At 41.5% G+C, this 13796-nt stretch overlaps 1 protein-coding gene across 3 annotated transcripts; it reads left to right on the plus strand.

Moving 5' to 3' along the window:
• The first annotated feature begins 1636 nt into the window (after positions 1-1636).
• Positions 1637-13590, plus strand: ZNF330 (zinc finger protein 330). Of its 3 annotated transcripts, none has more exons than XM_066549467.1 (10): positions 1637-1749; positions 4267-4396; positions 4691-4710; positions 4836-4906; positions 6407-6486; positions 7808-7934; positions 8673-8777; positions 11289-11335; positions 12424-12541; positions 12880-13590. In XM_066549467.1, exons 2-10 carry the CDS (start codon positions 4277-4279, stop codon positions 13155-13157), a joined length of 966 nt encoding a protein of 321 aa, XP_066405564.1. In that variant the 5' UTR covers positions 1637-1749; positions 4267-4276; the 3' UTR covers positions 13158-13590. The 3 variants fall into 3 exon arrangements, with proteins under 3 accessions (XP_066405564.1, XP_066405563.1, XP_066405565.1); XM_066549466.1 differs by lacking the exon at positions 1637-1749 and adding an exon at positions 1797-1980; XM_066549468.1 differs by lacking the exons at positions 1637-1749; positions 4836-4906 and having other exon boundaries at positions 4279-4396.
• Positions 13591-13796: the final 206 nt, after the last annotated feature.

The following is a 13796-nucleotide window of genomic DNA, read 5'->3' on the forward strand; positions in this document are numbered from 1 at the left end:
ATGCCCAGTCACATCTGTGCATGTATAATAGTCCTTTTTTCAACAGCTCCATTCATTCATGAAAGCAGATTAGCTCACTAGGATAATGATTATAAAACAGATTAAAACTTTCTGTTTGTGTTGTAACCAGGCATCCCCGAAGGGGTAATAATAATTATAATAGTTATTATTAATTAATAATAATAATTAGCACTGACTCCATGCTTCTCAGAAGGCTGATCAATCACTTCATTATTCTATACTTATTAAGAAACCCATCGCCCTTCCAGACAGTCACGATACAGCTGGACCCAATTGGTCCTTGAATCCAAACACATCACCACTGGCCAATTAAAAAATCACCCTTTGGTAAACAAATCTCCATAACACATTCCACATGTTCACGACAACAGGTGCAGCAAGTGAAGATAAGAATTCTTCATCATTCTTTTCTCTGAACTTCTCACAACCTTCCCCAGGACTATGCCTGGGAAAGTTGTGCCTTGCTGTCTGTGGCCAGAAAGCTGCTGCCACATGTTTGTATTCTTTTCCAGTGCTATAACATTTATCCTAATTGTGTTCTTGCATTCATGGATGCCTAAAACAGGCTACAATGATCACAAGCAGAATACAAGAATATTGGTGATTAATGACATTCATTAAGAAAATTGAGACTTAGACAAAAACGCCTCTAACATCTCAGAAAAGATGGTCTTTTCTACTTAGGTTTTTAGTCAAACAACAATAATGACTAACAATAATGAAAAATTACCTTTCCACACACTTCTCATGAAGAAGAAGCATCTAGTTTAGTGACCACCATGACTCTTTTAGTTGTTAAAAATAATGCTGTTTTCTGTGTGTCCCACCAACCTGCTGTGAAGATCACGTCTTGAAGGAAAAGCGTGACAAGTAAACAAATTGTTGGGGGAGAATCAACAGCAGCCTCACAAAAGTTGGGAGGGTCTTCCTGGAAAGGCAATGACAGCCCATGAAAACCTGTCTCTCTCATTAAGTGCAAATCACATTCCATAACCAGAAGCCAGTTTTCAGGAAGATTTACCTGACCAAGTACAATGTGAAGCAACACAACCACCTCACTCGAGTGAATCGATGATTAAAGCGCACGAAGCAATGCCCTAGATCTTACTTCTATGAACTATGTATCAAACCCTTTCTAGGTGAAAGACCATGAAATACACTGGAATACCATCTATGCACTCATCTTCCATTAAATATCTATGCAATACACTTTCTGATGATTTTCGCAAAGGGTTTTCAAGGCAATAGCCAACAATGACAGTGACTTGTGTACCTTCAGAGGAGACAGAGCTTTGTGCAGAGTTTTTATAGCACGGGTGTAATTTCCCTTTCTCAGTACAGTGTATTCCTACCATTCAGATTAATCAATACTTCATTTTTAAAACAGCTCAAGCCACAGATGAAAGATTTCAGAGATAACTTTTCAGATGCCCCTTACAACCACAACTAATCGTTGTATATTGCCATGCCCAAACTTCGGTCTCTTGACGAGTGAGAGCAGAGGTGCAATTGCCTCGAAACAAACAAGATTTGAGGCTGGGCCATACCGTGAGCAGCAGCAGCCACGCCAGCACGTGGAAAAGCCCTTCCCTAGCGGCCGCGCCGCGTTCCGTGAGGGGAAAGGGGCGGAATGGTGCTCAGAACGTTCCCACCGGGCGGCGCGGGCCGGGCGGGCAGCGCACCGCGGCGCACCGCCGCTTCCGGCTTCCGCGCGGCCGCCTGAGCCAGGTTGGAGCGGGGCGGAGGCGGCAATGGGAATGGGAATAGGAATGGGAATGGGAACGGAGGGGGCAGGCTCGGGCCCGGGGCGCTGAGGGGCGATGGTGCCTCAAAGGGACCGGGCTAGAGGCGCTGAGGGTCTCGGTTCCGGGCCCTTACGGCTTCCGTGCCCGAGCAAGCAAAGCGGAGTCCGGCTCCCCCATAGTCGAGTGCCGGGGAACGCGGAGCGCGGCGGTCCAGGTTGGCAGCGGGATGCGGCAGGTTCGGGGCAGCCGAGTAGCGAAGATGAGGGAAAGCGCTAAAAGCTGAGCACCGGCAGTGTGCGTGCACACGCCAGCAGCAGCCCTGCTGTCGGCGCTTCGCCCACAGCCCTGGAGCGGATCTGGGCCGGCTCCCGGCCGGCTCCCGGCGGGCCCAGGGGCCGGTCCTGAGCAGGCAGGCGGGGAGAGGGGCACCTGAGGAAAGCCCCGCCCAGCTGGGCGCTGACAGCACAGCAGCCCCCGGGTGTGCGGGCCCACAGTGGTTAATCAGCTTGCTTTTAAAAGGTGGAGTAAGTCATGGGCATCACAGTACCTGGAAAATGATTTTTGCATTATTAGGGCGTTCAGTTAATGATCTTTTTAAGTGTGAACTGCTGTTAATACAGTTTCTTGAATTTTTATTTTAAATTGTAATTTTGTATGAGTGGTGAAACAGATTTTGAATACGTATAGAGTGGAATTGTGCACCTCTCAGCACGACCACCATTCTTTGGAGGTGTGGTGGGAAATCCGTAGACTTTGCCCCTGGTTGCCTTGGCAAATAATGCAGCAGGAGAGTAACAGGAGGTGAAAATTTACAGAGAGGAACACAGTGCTAGCAACCCAATACTCACATAACACATTTTAGGGGTTTTCCTTTGAGCTATTCACCTCATTCCTGCATAGCCTCCCGATATCTGAGCTCTGCTCCTTGTGCCACAGCATCAGCCATTGAGCTGGAGAGCCGTGCTCACTCCCACGGCTGCTGCTGTGACCCAGGCGCAGCATTTCACTTCTGAGGAGGAAGCTTCAGATGGTGAAACAGCCTTTGTGTAGAATGCTCCCCATGCAGGAGCTCCAGTGCTCTGTAGGGCAGCACAGTTGTACCCTCTGGGGCTGAGGGGGGAACCAGGCATGGACCTACAACCTCTTATTTTAGGTCCTTCAGATGCACTTTTCTCTCCCACACACCCCTCAGGGGTGTGGACTGCAGACAGAATCCACTGGATCTTTCCTGCCAGAGCATTTGGTAACAGTGTGCCAAAAGTGAAGGTAGAACACTGCAGAGGCATTTGAATACTAATTAGTGGTTTCAAAAGGTGATATTCTGCTTTGAAAGAAATTGAAGGTAGACAGGGTTTATGCTGTCATAATTTTTGGAATCATAACATTGTTAAGCTCTAGTCCAAAAATTACAAATACGGTAAATTTCTTAAGAAATTTGATCCCAGGACAAAGACAATAAACAACCTAAATGAAAGCTCAGAGGGAAAGAGTGATAAGAATATTGATCTACAGGATGTTGTTATTATTGCATGGTGTTTGAAATTGATTCACTCAACAGCTTTGCTAAAGGGACCTGACATTGCAGTTCTGTTGTTACTTAGTTCAGTGCAACCTTCTGAAAACTGCCATCTAAAATTTCTCATAGCCTGTGTCCTCAGGAGGCCCTGGGGCAGTGCTTTTCATGAAAACAGTTTGTCATTTTGGTGCTTTCCATTATGAGGGAATGTGAAGAAGTCAAGGTATAAATACTACCCATTAGATTATGTCATTAAATCACCATTTGAGTGGTGTGAAAATTAGTGTGGAGCCTGATATTGGACTCGCAGTGTCAGAAATGTCACGCTCTAAAATAATGACAGTTGCCAGCAGGCAGCACAGCAATATAATTTTGGCTACAAAATATGACAGTAATACAATTTAAACATAGTGCAAAATGCAACAGCGCAAGAAAACTGATTTATGTGTGCTATCAAAAGCAAATTTTAGTATCTGGTCAGGACAATATATTTCTGTATTCAGGGAAGGTAGGATTCTTTGGTTTATAAGACCTTTTGAATGAAAATACTAATTTTTCTTCCAAGTTGAAGCTGCTAGAATTGACTGCCTGTTGATGCTGCAACTTTCCTTTCAGATGCTTATTAAACAGGCAAGGCAAACCAAAACCAGAGGTCCATTACCAATAAACCTACAGATAGTCATGGTTTCATTTTTTTTAAGGCAAAACCCTTCAAAGAGAGTTAAACACAAAGTTCAGGCTAGCAAAGTTTTCTAGATCACAAGATTCTTTATGGTTCATCACATGGCTCTTCCTCATGGATTGCCCCCTTATTCTGCATTTCAAAAGAAACTTTCAGCCAAGGAAGTGAACGGAGATGAAGCACATTTAATGCAGGAACTGTAAAATCCAGGTTTAGTGCTGGGTGTGTCATGTGTGTCCATGTATTTACTTACACAGTTTTATATGCATTCAGTCCATACCTGGTTTTTTTTCCCCCCACAGAGAGTAAAACATGCCTAAAAAAAAGACCGGTGCTCGTAAGAAAGCTGAGAACCGTCGGGAACGTGAGAAGCAGATAAGGGCATCACGAGCCAACATAGACTTGGCCAAACATCCTTGTAATGCTTCAATGGTAAATTGACCTCAAGTATTCTGTACTAAAATACCTAATTTTTGGTTATGTAAACCCAGTGATAACGCCTTGAATGCATTTAATGCTACTAGAATGTCATTCTTCCTGCTGTCCTTCCTATTTAAGGTTACGTTTGCACCAGACAGAATATTGATTAATATAATATTAATATTCAATATTCAGACAGAATATTGATTAATATTGATATATGTAACTCCCTGTGGAGGTCTGTAAATTTTATATATTTTTCCTAGAATGAAAGTAATTAACCAGTGCTTTATTTTTTCTTTTTAGGAATGTGATAAGTGCCAAAGGTAAGAATTTTTACCCTTCTAAAGCCAATAGTTTAGTATTTGTTTCAGACATTTTAGAGGTATTTTTAATGCTTTCTTTTAAAGCTTAATACTTTATTTTTGTTTTTTCACCTCCATGTGCCTAGACGACAGAAGAATAGAGCTTTTTGTTACTTCTGTAATTCTGTTCAGAAATTGCCCATTTGTGCACAATGTGGTGAGTAGAAGTAATGAATGAAAACAAGCTGTCCTCAGTCCTGTTTGTGATGTTAAACTCTCAGTATCTGTGTTACAGTAGCTTTATCTTAAAGTACCTCTGTGATGTGGAGCAGGCTCTTTTGAATCTGCTGTGAATATCCACCTTGGGAATTGATCTTCTTTGATCAGTATATATGCCTCTAACCCTCAGAGGTTTGCAAGTCTGGATCATGGCTTGTCTTCTTTGGAAACAATTGTCTCACTTCCTTTTAGGTTTGAGAAATCTGACTGTTTCCATAGATTGACCATGTGGAGCATTGTTTCATAACAGCAGCAAAACTAAAAAAGCTCTGACTGCTAGCAAGGCACCAATAAATACTGCTTTTTTTAGGGATTATATAATTTCTGATCAATATCAATTAAAGCATCAATATATTATTCACCTTGCATGGGGTTGTAATGTAATATGCAGCTCTTGTTATTTATGTGGGCTTGAGGGCTGATGCTTTGAAATTAGAAGAGAAGGACTCCTAGTGACAGAACTGCTCTGAATCAGGCTAAAACACCCTTTGTTTTTAAACAGGTGCTTGCTTGCAGGAGATGTTGATATTCATTTAATACTGAGGTGAAAGTTCTGCTGTTTCAACACATCATTGCAGATGTTCAATTTGTCATTAAGCAATTTGGCTGTTTTGGAGTTTGACTCTCAGAGCTGTTGTGCAGTTTTCAGTGCCTTTGTTGTGACCTGCAGATACTGAGCATTTCTGGGGGCATTCCTGTTAAATGTGCAGTGGCAGTGTGTCACCCTTCGTGAGTCTCCTTTCTGTCACCATGCAGTGAAGTACTAAAAACATGCTCTCTGTCCTATGGTTCATATCTGTGTGTTGCATTTATCTTAATCTGGAGGAAAAACATCACTGTCAACAACCATAATACTATACTGAGACCCATGGTTTTCCAAATGAAGACCATTAGAGCTGTTTGATGATGCTTAATCAAGCATTGGGGACTATAAAACAGCAGCATCTTTGTTAGAGGAGGATGGGAATAAGGTAGCTCTGTTCCAGTGCTCCACACCCAGTAATGCCCCCACCACCTCTCACTGCCCAGCTCAGCTCACTGCTTTTATGGTGGGTCACAAGTAGCAGTGGTTTTAAACATAAGGTTTCATTGCTGGTCTTTGACTTTAGTTTTGGTCTTTGTTTTGACATTTGAAATTTTTCCCAGTGCTTCAAAACACAGAGCAAGACCAAAACTTGGTCTTATTATCTCAGTACGGGGGCAAGAGATTTGACTGAAAACAGACAATCATTAATTTAACCTAATGGAGGTGTGAAGGTGGATTGCAGAATGCAGCAAGAATGCCAACATCTTTGCTTGCATTATTTTTACCTAGATTTATGGTTAAGCACAGGCATTTAGTTGAAGTACTGTTCTTACATAAACATGCATACTATTTTTTTTTAATTTTATTTTTACATAGTTTTTTTATGGTTGCTTGCCTTTTTATTTTAAACAGGAAAAACCAAATGCATGATGAAGTCTTCTGACTGTGTTATAAAACATGCTGGTGTGTACAGTACTGGACTAGCTATGGTGGTATGTATACAAAATTACAGCCCTCTTTGCACTATGAGAATATTCTGTGCAAATCTTCTGGAAAAATGATAAAATAGATTTATGGGATGATAGCATGTACCATGCCAAATTTGGTTTTTTCCTTGCTTTTCTGTAACAAACTGATTTTTCCCTTATACTGAAACTCCCAAATTTTTAAGTTTTAGATTCAGCTCCTGCAAACTCCAGTGCACATGTCCTGGATGCTAATGGATCTGTGTTGGTGGCAGGCCCTAAGCACATGCATGAAGAGCACTGGACCCTTACATGCACCACAGACAATTCCCAGCCTTCATTAAAATGTAGGATTATTCTGCAGAAACCTGCAGACTTTTGTTGCTGTTGTCTTAGTACTGCAGAGATTGTCAGTAACACAGAGAGGAATCTGTTCCACTAGAGGGGAATTTTAATGAACAAAACCCCTCTTTTGGGCTCTTAATTAGAGATAATCATAGCTTCGGGCCTTGGAAGCTTTGTTCTTAGCAGGACAAGTTAGTTTCTGGAAAGCAAGGTGTGACTGTGACAGCCTCTGGATTAAATGATCTAAACCTCTGTCCTGTTGCTGCCTGCAGGTGGCCATCAGCTGTTCTCAGTAACACAGCCAGCCTTTACCTGCTGGTGTTCCTGAGCTTGTCCCATGCATTCACTGATGAAGGAATGAACACATCAACACTTAAATCTGGATTCATCCTTGTTTTCTTAGCTTTGTGTGCATGTAATGCACACCGTAATTAGTTACCTATGGGCTGAGAGGGCTTCTTAAATGCTACAGTTAAGGATAGCTGAAGCGGAGATCTTACAATTTAATCAAATAAAAGTTACAGAGTCTAACTTACTTCTAATGACTTATTTGTTCTTTGCTCTCTACAGAGCTTGTGCTCTAATATAGTAGAGTTTAAAATCCAAGTGAGTGATTTCAGCTTTAAGAGTCTAAAGGCATTTTTCAGGTCTTTGAAATTTCATTTTTGCCGGAACACTGTTATCGTTTACGGGTCCCAGGTTTCAACTGGAGGACACAATTTTCCATGTGTGAAGTGTGTGATAAGAAATGTAAAAACCAGGATTGAGATAGGTAACCAAATTATTTTGCATCATATGTAATCCTGCAGAAATGAATAACCAACAAACATGAACTGTGGAGCAGCTTGGTCGGAACACTCGGAAAACAGGTTTGGTTCAAACTCTCACTCAGCCAAAGTAAGCCCGTGGAGAGAATGGATACTAGGATACCTTGAGGATTATGGGATAAGTCTCTCTGTTGGTGTTGCAGAAGTCCTGAGGTGCTATCTTGCTGTGATTGCAGGGTGCAATCTGTGATTTCTGTGAAGCCTGGGTGTGTCACGGCAGGAAGTGTCTCAGCACCCACGCGTGTATGTGCCCCCTGGCAGATGCAGAATGCGTTGAGTGTGAAAGAAGTGTCTGGGACCATGGTAGGTTGCTCACATTTAAAAATAAGAACATATAAATTACACTTCTTCCCTTGCATTGCTTAAGTGAGTGCACCTATATTCTTTACATAGCCTTTTTAGTCTTCATTAAATTAGTCCTTGCAGTGTATTTGTTAAAAGCAAGGATTCTCCCCATTTTAAAAGTAGTAAAGTAAATTGGGGAAAGTAAATTACCCGCTCAAGAACATACAATGCTCAATTCAGGGATGATTATGTAATCTAAATTAGAATGGTTTTATCAGCTTAATTAGTCACATAATTAAGCACTGCATCAAATTGCCAGCACAGTTTTCTGCCATTCTTACTCCATTCTTCTGCACTAGCACGGGTATTTGGATTCCCAGTTGCTTAGGAAACCATACTGATCTCCTTTTGTTGAATCTTTTGAAGTGTTTATTTCAAGTGTGTATCAGAGCTGAGCAAGGAAAACTGGATGAGAGTGTGATCTGATTTTAAAAAAATCGTTAATGCTACAGTCAAATTAAAACGAAGAAAAGTACTAGAAGTAATACTTGCTTTATAGTTATACTGTCTTATATTGTAGGATAGGAGGTATTTTTCAGTGTAAAAATGGATAGCAGTGTCTAATTTAGGACCTTGAAGAATTAGTCACAGAAGGGAGAACTGCTCTTCAGTCAAAACTACCGCCGAAATTGTTTGCAGAGCAGGACTTGATGCCTCTGTCCCTTGTTGATTATTTTGCCTTGATAAATCTTTCAGGAGGCAGAATATTCGCCTGCTCTTTTTGCCATGATTTCCTCTGTGAAGATGATCAGTTTGAACATCAAGCCAGCTGCCAAGTTCTGGAAGCAGAGACATTTAAATGTAAGTTAGTTATTCATAATCCCTTTCACCACAGCAAAGCAGACTCTACTTGTTTCCTCTGTGCTCCAGAATACTCTCCATCACCTTTCCCAAGTAGATTTTGCCCCCCCTGGAGGGAAGGGCCTGTTTTCCATGTACTGGCTTTTGGTATCCAGTTATCCAGACCAGAACTTTTTTCTCTTTCATGGCCCTTCCTCCATGCCAGAGCATACCTGGCTGTTGTTTTCCTGCCAGGCTCTTACAGCCCTCCCATGGGAAGCTGCCCTTGCAGGAGCCAGCATTCTCCAAAGTTGGAGTGTTGGCAGTAGCAGGACTGCAGCAAAACAACTGGAAGTGCTGATGCTGCTTTTTCACTGCACCGAGCTCTGCAGGCAGAAGGAGCTGTCTTCCACTCTTCTGACCCAGTGATGAACTAGTTCTAGATACCTGTTGCTCCTGGAAGACAGCTGCCCTAAACAATGCCACCACCTGTCTTAGCCTGGCTAAACCTTCCCAGCTTGCTGTGAAAGGCCTGTGTCCTGGTGAAAGGTTAGCAGTTGCTCAAGTCCTGAGGAAGGCTGTGACTCAGCAGTCATCATCTGACTCAGTGAGACAGGGTGAGCACGGAAGGAAGTGACAAAAATAGTCCCAGAGCATGGTTTCAGTGTTCATTTCCTCACTTCCAGTGGGCTGTGGACACGTGTCAGTAGTGTATCAAATGCTGATACATGTTCACTCTTTCTGAGTAAAGAACAGGTAGCTGAACACTTTATGTCCTTTTGAAATTTGATTAATTGTGTGGAGAAAACTGCTCTTTGTGAGAGGACATGATGGCCATGCCTGACATTGCTCAGCCATTACTCATCTCTGGCTGAAACAGGGTATCTTCAAGGGAAGTTAAAAAAAAAGAACAACAATAAAACAAAACAAGCCAAGACTATGCATATTTGAAATAACTAAATTTTTCTAGCAGCATTTCTTGCCTACCCACCATTAAATAGGATTTGATTTATGACAAGACAAGCATTTGTTTGTCCTTCCCACAACTTGCATGCATGTATCTTGACTATTGCAACATTTTCAATTCTTATTGTAGAAATTGCAGGTGCTCTTTATCATAATGCTGTTTTCCTTTGAACTGACTAATCTCTTGTCCTAATTGATTTCTCCTGGTCCAGAATATTTGTGATTTCAGTATTTGAATCAGTGTCTTTAGACATCTCTTACCTTCTTTTCATCTTCCATACTTTTGTTCCTAGCCAGCTATTTTTTAAGCCTTGCTTAGCTTCTCTTGATGTATTCTGCCAGAATTCCCTAGATTTATTCTGCCAGAGTATGTTTTCTTCCTGCATAGCAATATTGAGGCAGCAACAGCTGTTCCATAAGAATCTTTCTTCAGTGATTGTTGGAAGCTCTCAATTCACAGATGTGGTATCACACCCAAAATAGAGAGAGAATTTTTTTGAGGGTTTTCACTGTGTTTTGTGGCACAGAGCAGACTTCGTAGAGACAAGATTTTTGTCAGTGAGGTAACCAGATTATAAAACTAGTATTTTTACAGAAGACATGAACTTCAAATGTGGTCATGCAATTGTAGTATAAATCCATTTTAGCTGTGAAAATGGTGCTGTTATTTTCCATCACTATCTGAGAGAGGTTTTTGAAGTGCAGGTACTCAAAAAACAATGAATATATATTCAGCATCAGCATTTCCAGTTCCATCTTTAAACATGCCATAGCTCTAAATCCCACGTCTGTCCTGCTCATGTGGAGAACTCATTTATTACTTCAGACTGAAAAACTGCTGTCATAGGGGTTAGACAAGGAGGAAAGGAATGAGTACTTGCACAGAAACTGCAATGTACGTGTTACTGCTTCTCGAGGAGTAACTATTCACCAAACTTCGTGTTGCTGCCAATTCCTGAGTGTTTGCCTTTACTGTACTGCCTCTAGTGGAATAATAAAAACAATTTGAAGTTCAAGACAAGTTGAATTTTGGCGACTGATTCTGCTCCTGACAGCTTGCGTGCCAGCTCCAGTTCTTTAACACAGACAGATTCTCTTAGGAAGTTTTGTGCAGTCAAGTACATTTCCAGAGGATGTGACAGAAAATACAGAATGTAACAACTTTCCTAGGTTTGGAAGTTGGCAAGCTTAAAGTGTTCTTACATCTCTAGCACTCCTTCATCTGAATGCTGTGAGAAAAGGAAAAGTAAGATGGGACCTTAACACTAAATTGGTTCTGAAACCTCAGGTTTTAAAAGTTTAGAAGCTCAAGAAATAGTTAAACACTTGAAACTCCCTTCTTGAAATTTCATTTTTTGTGTCAAAGTGAGGTTTAGAGTTAAGAAAATCTAGTAAAATGGTACTGTGGGGTAAAATGACTGATTCACATTGCCAGAGTACAGTTGTGTCAGGGAATTTAAAATAAATGCCTCAATTATGGTATTGCATACTTGTACAAGCTTTTAAAAACATGGCAGGCCTGCAGTTTCCTAGTACTGAATTTGTCATGCTGCTTTTCTCCAACAGGTGTCTCCTGTAACAGGCTGGGGCAGCATTCCTGCCTGCGTTGCAAGGTAAAGAGTAAAGACGGTTGTGAGGAGCTGATTTTATGCTTATTTCTCCTTGGCCTCCAAGGCTGGTATCAGGCCTTGCCACATCTTCCTCTCCATGATTTAAAGGAAATTCATATTTTTTTATTAGTTCCTGTAGCCTGGGGTCAAACCTTTGGGGGACGAAAGGTCTTATACCCGTGCTTGCCTGTCAGCCACAAGACAGATTGAGGTGATCTTTGTCCAGCTCTCTTTGTTTAAGTTGGGCCTGCAACGTGTTGGAGCTTTAAAAAACAACCAAGACAACAAAATAAATCCTTGGTCGTGAACAGAATCCAAGGCTTTGGAAAATGCTTTGATCCAGTGTGGAACTGCAGCAATTAGGAAAGTTGTTCTTTTAAACAGTCAAGAGATTATCTGACTAGAAATTGCTGCATCCAAAGGAATAATCTCCACAGCTAATCCAGTTTTCCATATGAACAGGCTGATTTGTTGACATCAAGCTTACATTTTTACACACTCAGAAGTAATTTTGTATAAAAAGTTCCACCTGCTGCATCATCAGCATTGTCCAGATTTCTCCAGGTGCTGGTTCATTGCCTGCTCTTACTCTTCTTACCTTCCATATGTTTTCCCTGCACTCTCCCATGGCAACGGTGACCTGTTCCAAATAGTTCCTTTTTCCAGGTATTTTCACTGCACCCTGGTGCTCAGCCTGTGAACTTCCCATCTCTAATTCTTTCCTTCAGGCTCCTGCATAGTTTTGTTCTGGCATACATCCCATTATGTTTATTTAAGCTTGTCAACACAGGCCCAAGTTTGCCAGGCTCCTTGTGGGCAGCACTGCAATCCAGCCCTGGATTATGTCCTATCTCTGCATGTTTATTGGCACTTTTATTCAGCCTCTTCCCCAGAAACCCTGGAACCACACTGAACACAGAGTGGTTCCTCTGTGCACAGACCCCATGTCCACTGCAAGAGAGACCTCATTAAATTTTAATCCCAGCCAGAAAACCCTGCTCCTGTTAGACACATTTTTGCTTGCTTGTTGTTGAAGAATGTGCCTCTGTGATTAAAACATTTGGCCTTTGTACTCTCCCTTCAACACACAGGCTTGTTTTTGTGACGATCACGTGCGAAGTAAGGTTTTCAAGCAGGAAAAAGGGAAAAAGCCTCCTTGCCCTAAATGTGGCCATGAAACTCAGCAGACAAAGGATCTGAGCATGTCAAGTAAGCCAGTTTCTCTAGCTAACAAGCCACACAAGTGCCATTAGTGATTAATTTCTACCTAGGAGCACTGAGTAACGTCTGGTTACGTTCAATTGTTTTGCACAGTTTTGCTTCATTTGTTTTGAGAAAAACTTTGTGTTTTCGAGCTCTGGAATTGAGCAGTCTTATTCCTAACAATGAATTCATTCCAAGAAAATGAAAGCTTTTGTCTAGTTTGAGATTTTAGTTGTGGATAAATGAAAAATCATTGCCATTTAAACTACTCTTCAAGTAGTGAAAAAAAGATAGAAATGAAATGTTAGATTAGAGGGAACATGATGATTTTTCTTTGCCTGCAGCACGTTCATTGAAATTTGGCCGACAGACTGGAGGAGAAGATGCAGATGGAGCTTCTGGTTATGATGCCTACTGGAAAAACCTTTCCTCCAGCAAGACTGGGGAGGCAGGTGACCATGAGGATGAGTATGACGAGTATGAAGCAGAAGATGATGATGAAGATGACCATGATGAGCGAGGGAAGGATTCAGATTCCGAGGCCACGGATGTATTCAGCAATTTGAATTTAGGAAGGACCTATGCTAGTGGGTATGCACATTATGAGGAATCAGAAGATTAAGCTTAGGATGCTGGCTTTGGAAGGAGCCAAGCAATGCTTCACTGAGTTGTGTACATGCTAGTAGGGTAGCTCTATCAGGTACTTATGTATCAGAGTCAGAGAGCAAACCATGTGGGACTTCTGCAGTAACTCCAAAGGACATTTTTCCTGTGGATGAACAGGTGTTAGGTTTGGGATTGGGGAAGAAAAACAAGATATTTTTATTCCCCTAAACAGCAGAATGGTTTTGTCCTTGAGTTACTGAGTATAATGGTTCAACACCATTTCCTCCTATCAACACAGGAATGTGGGAAAGCTGTAGCTGTTGCTTCCATTTGCCCATCAGAAACTAAGTTATTTTTTACAATAATTTTGTTAACTGATTTCATACATTATGCAGTGGTGGGTTGCATTTTTTTTGGTCTGCACAATAAAAGTCAACTGCATTATCTAATGAACTGTCATAATTATTGATCTCCCTTGAATAGCTGGAAAGCAGGTTGTGTACAAAGTGTAAATTGACACTGAAATTACTTCCTTGTTTATGTCAGTATGGCAGATCAATGCAGTTCTTTGTATATTTGCACATCACTTTTTCAGTATTTTTATTATTAGATATTAATTGGTAGGGCTATATATAGTCAGCACAAGAGCACCCCA

This window comes from Molothrus aeneus, chromosome 4 (assembly GCF_037042795.1).
Source record: "Molothrus aeneus isolate 106 chromosome 4, BPBGC_Maene_1.0, whole genome shotgun sequence".
Lineage (NCBI taxonomy): Eukaryota > Metazoa > Chordata > Aves > Passeriformes > Icteridae > Molothrus > Molothrus aeneus.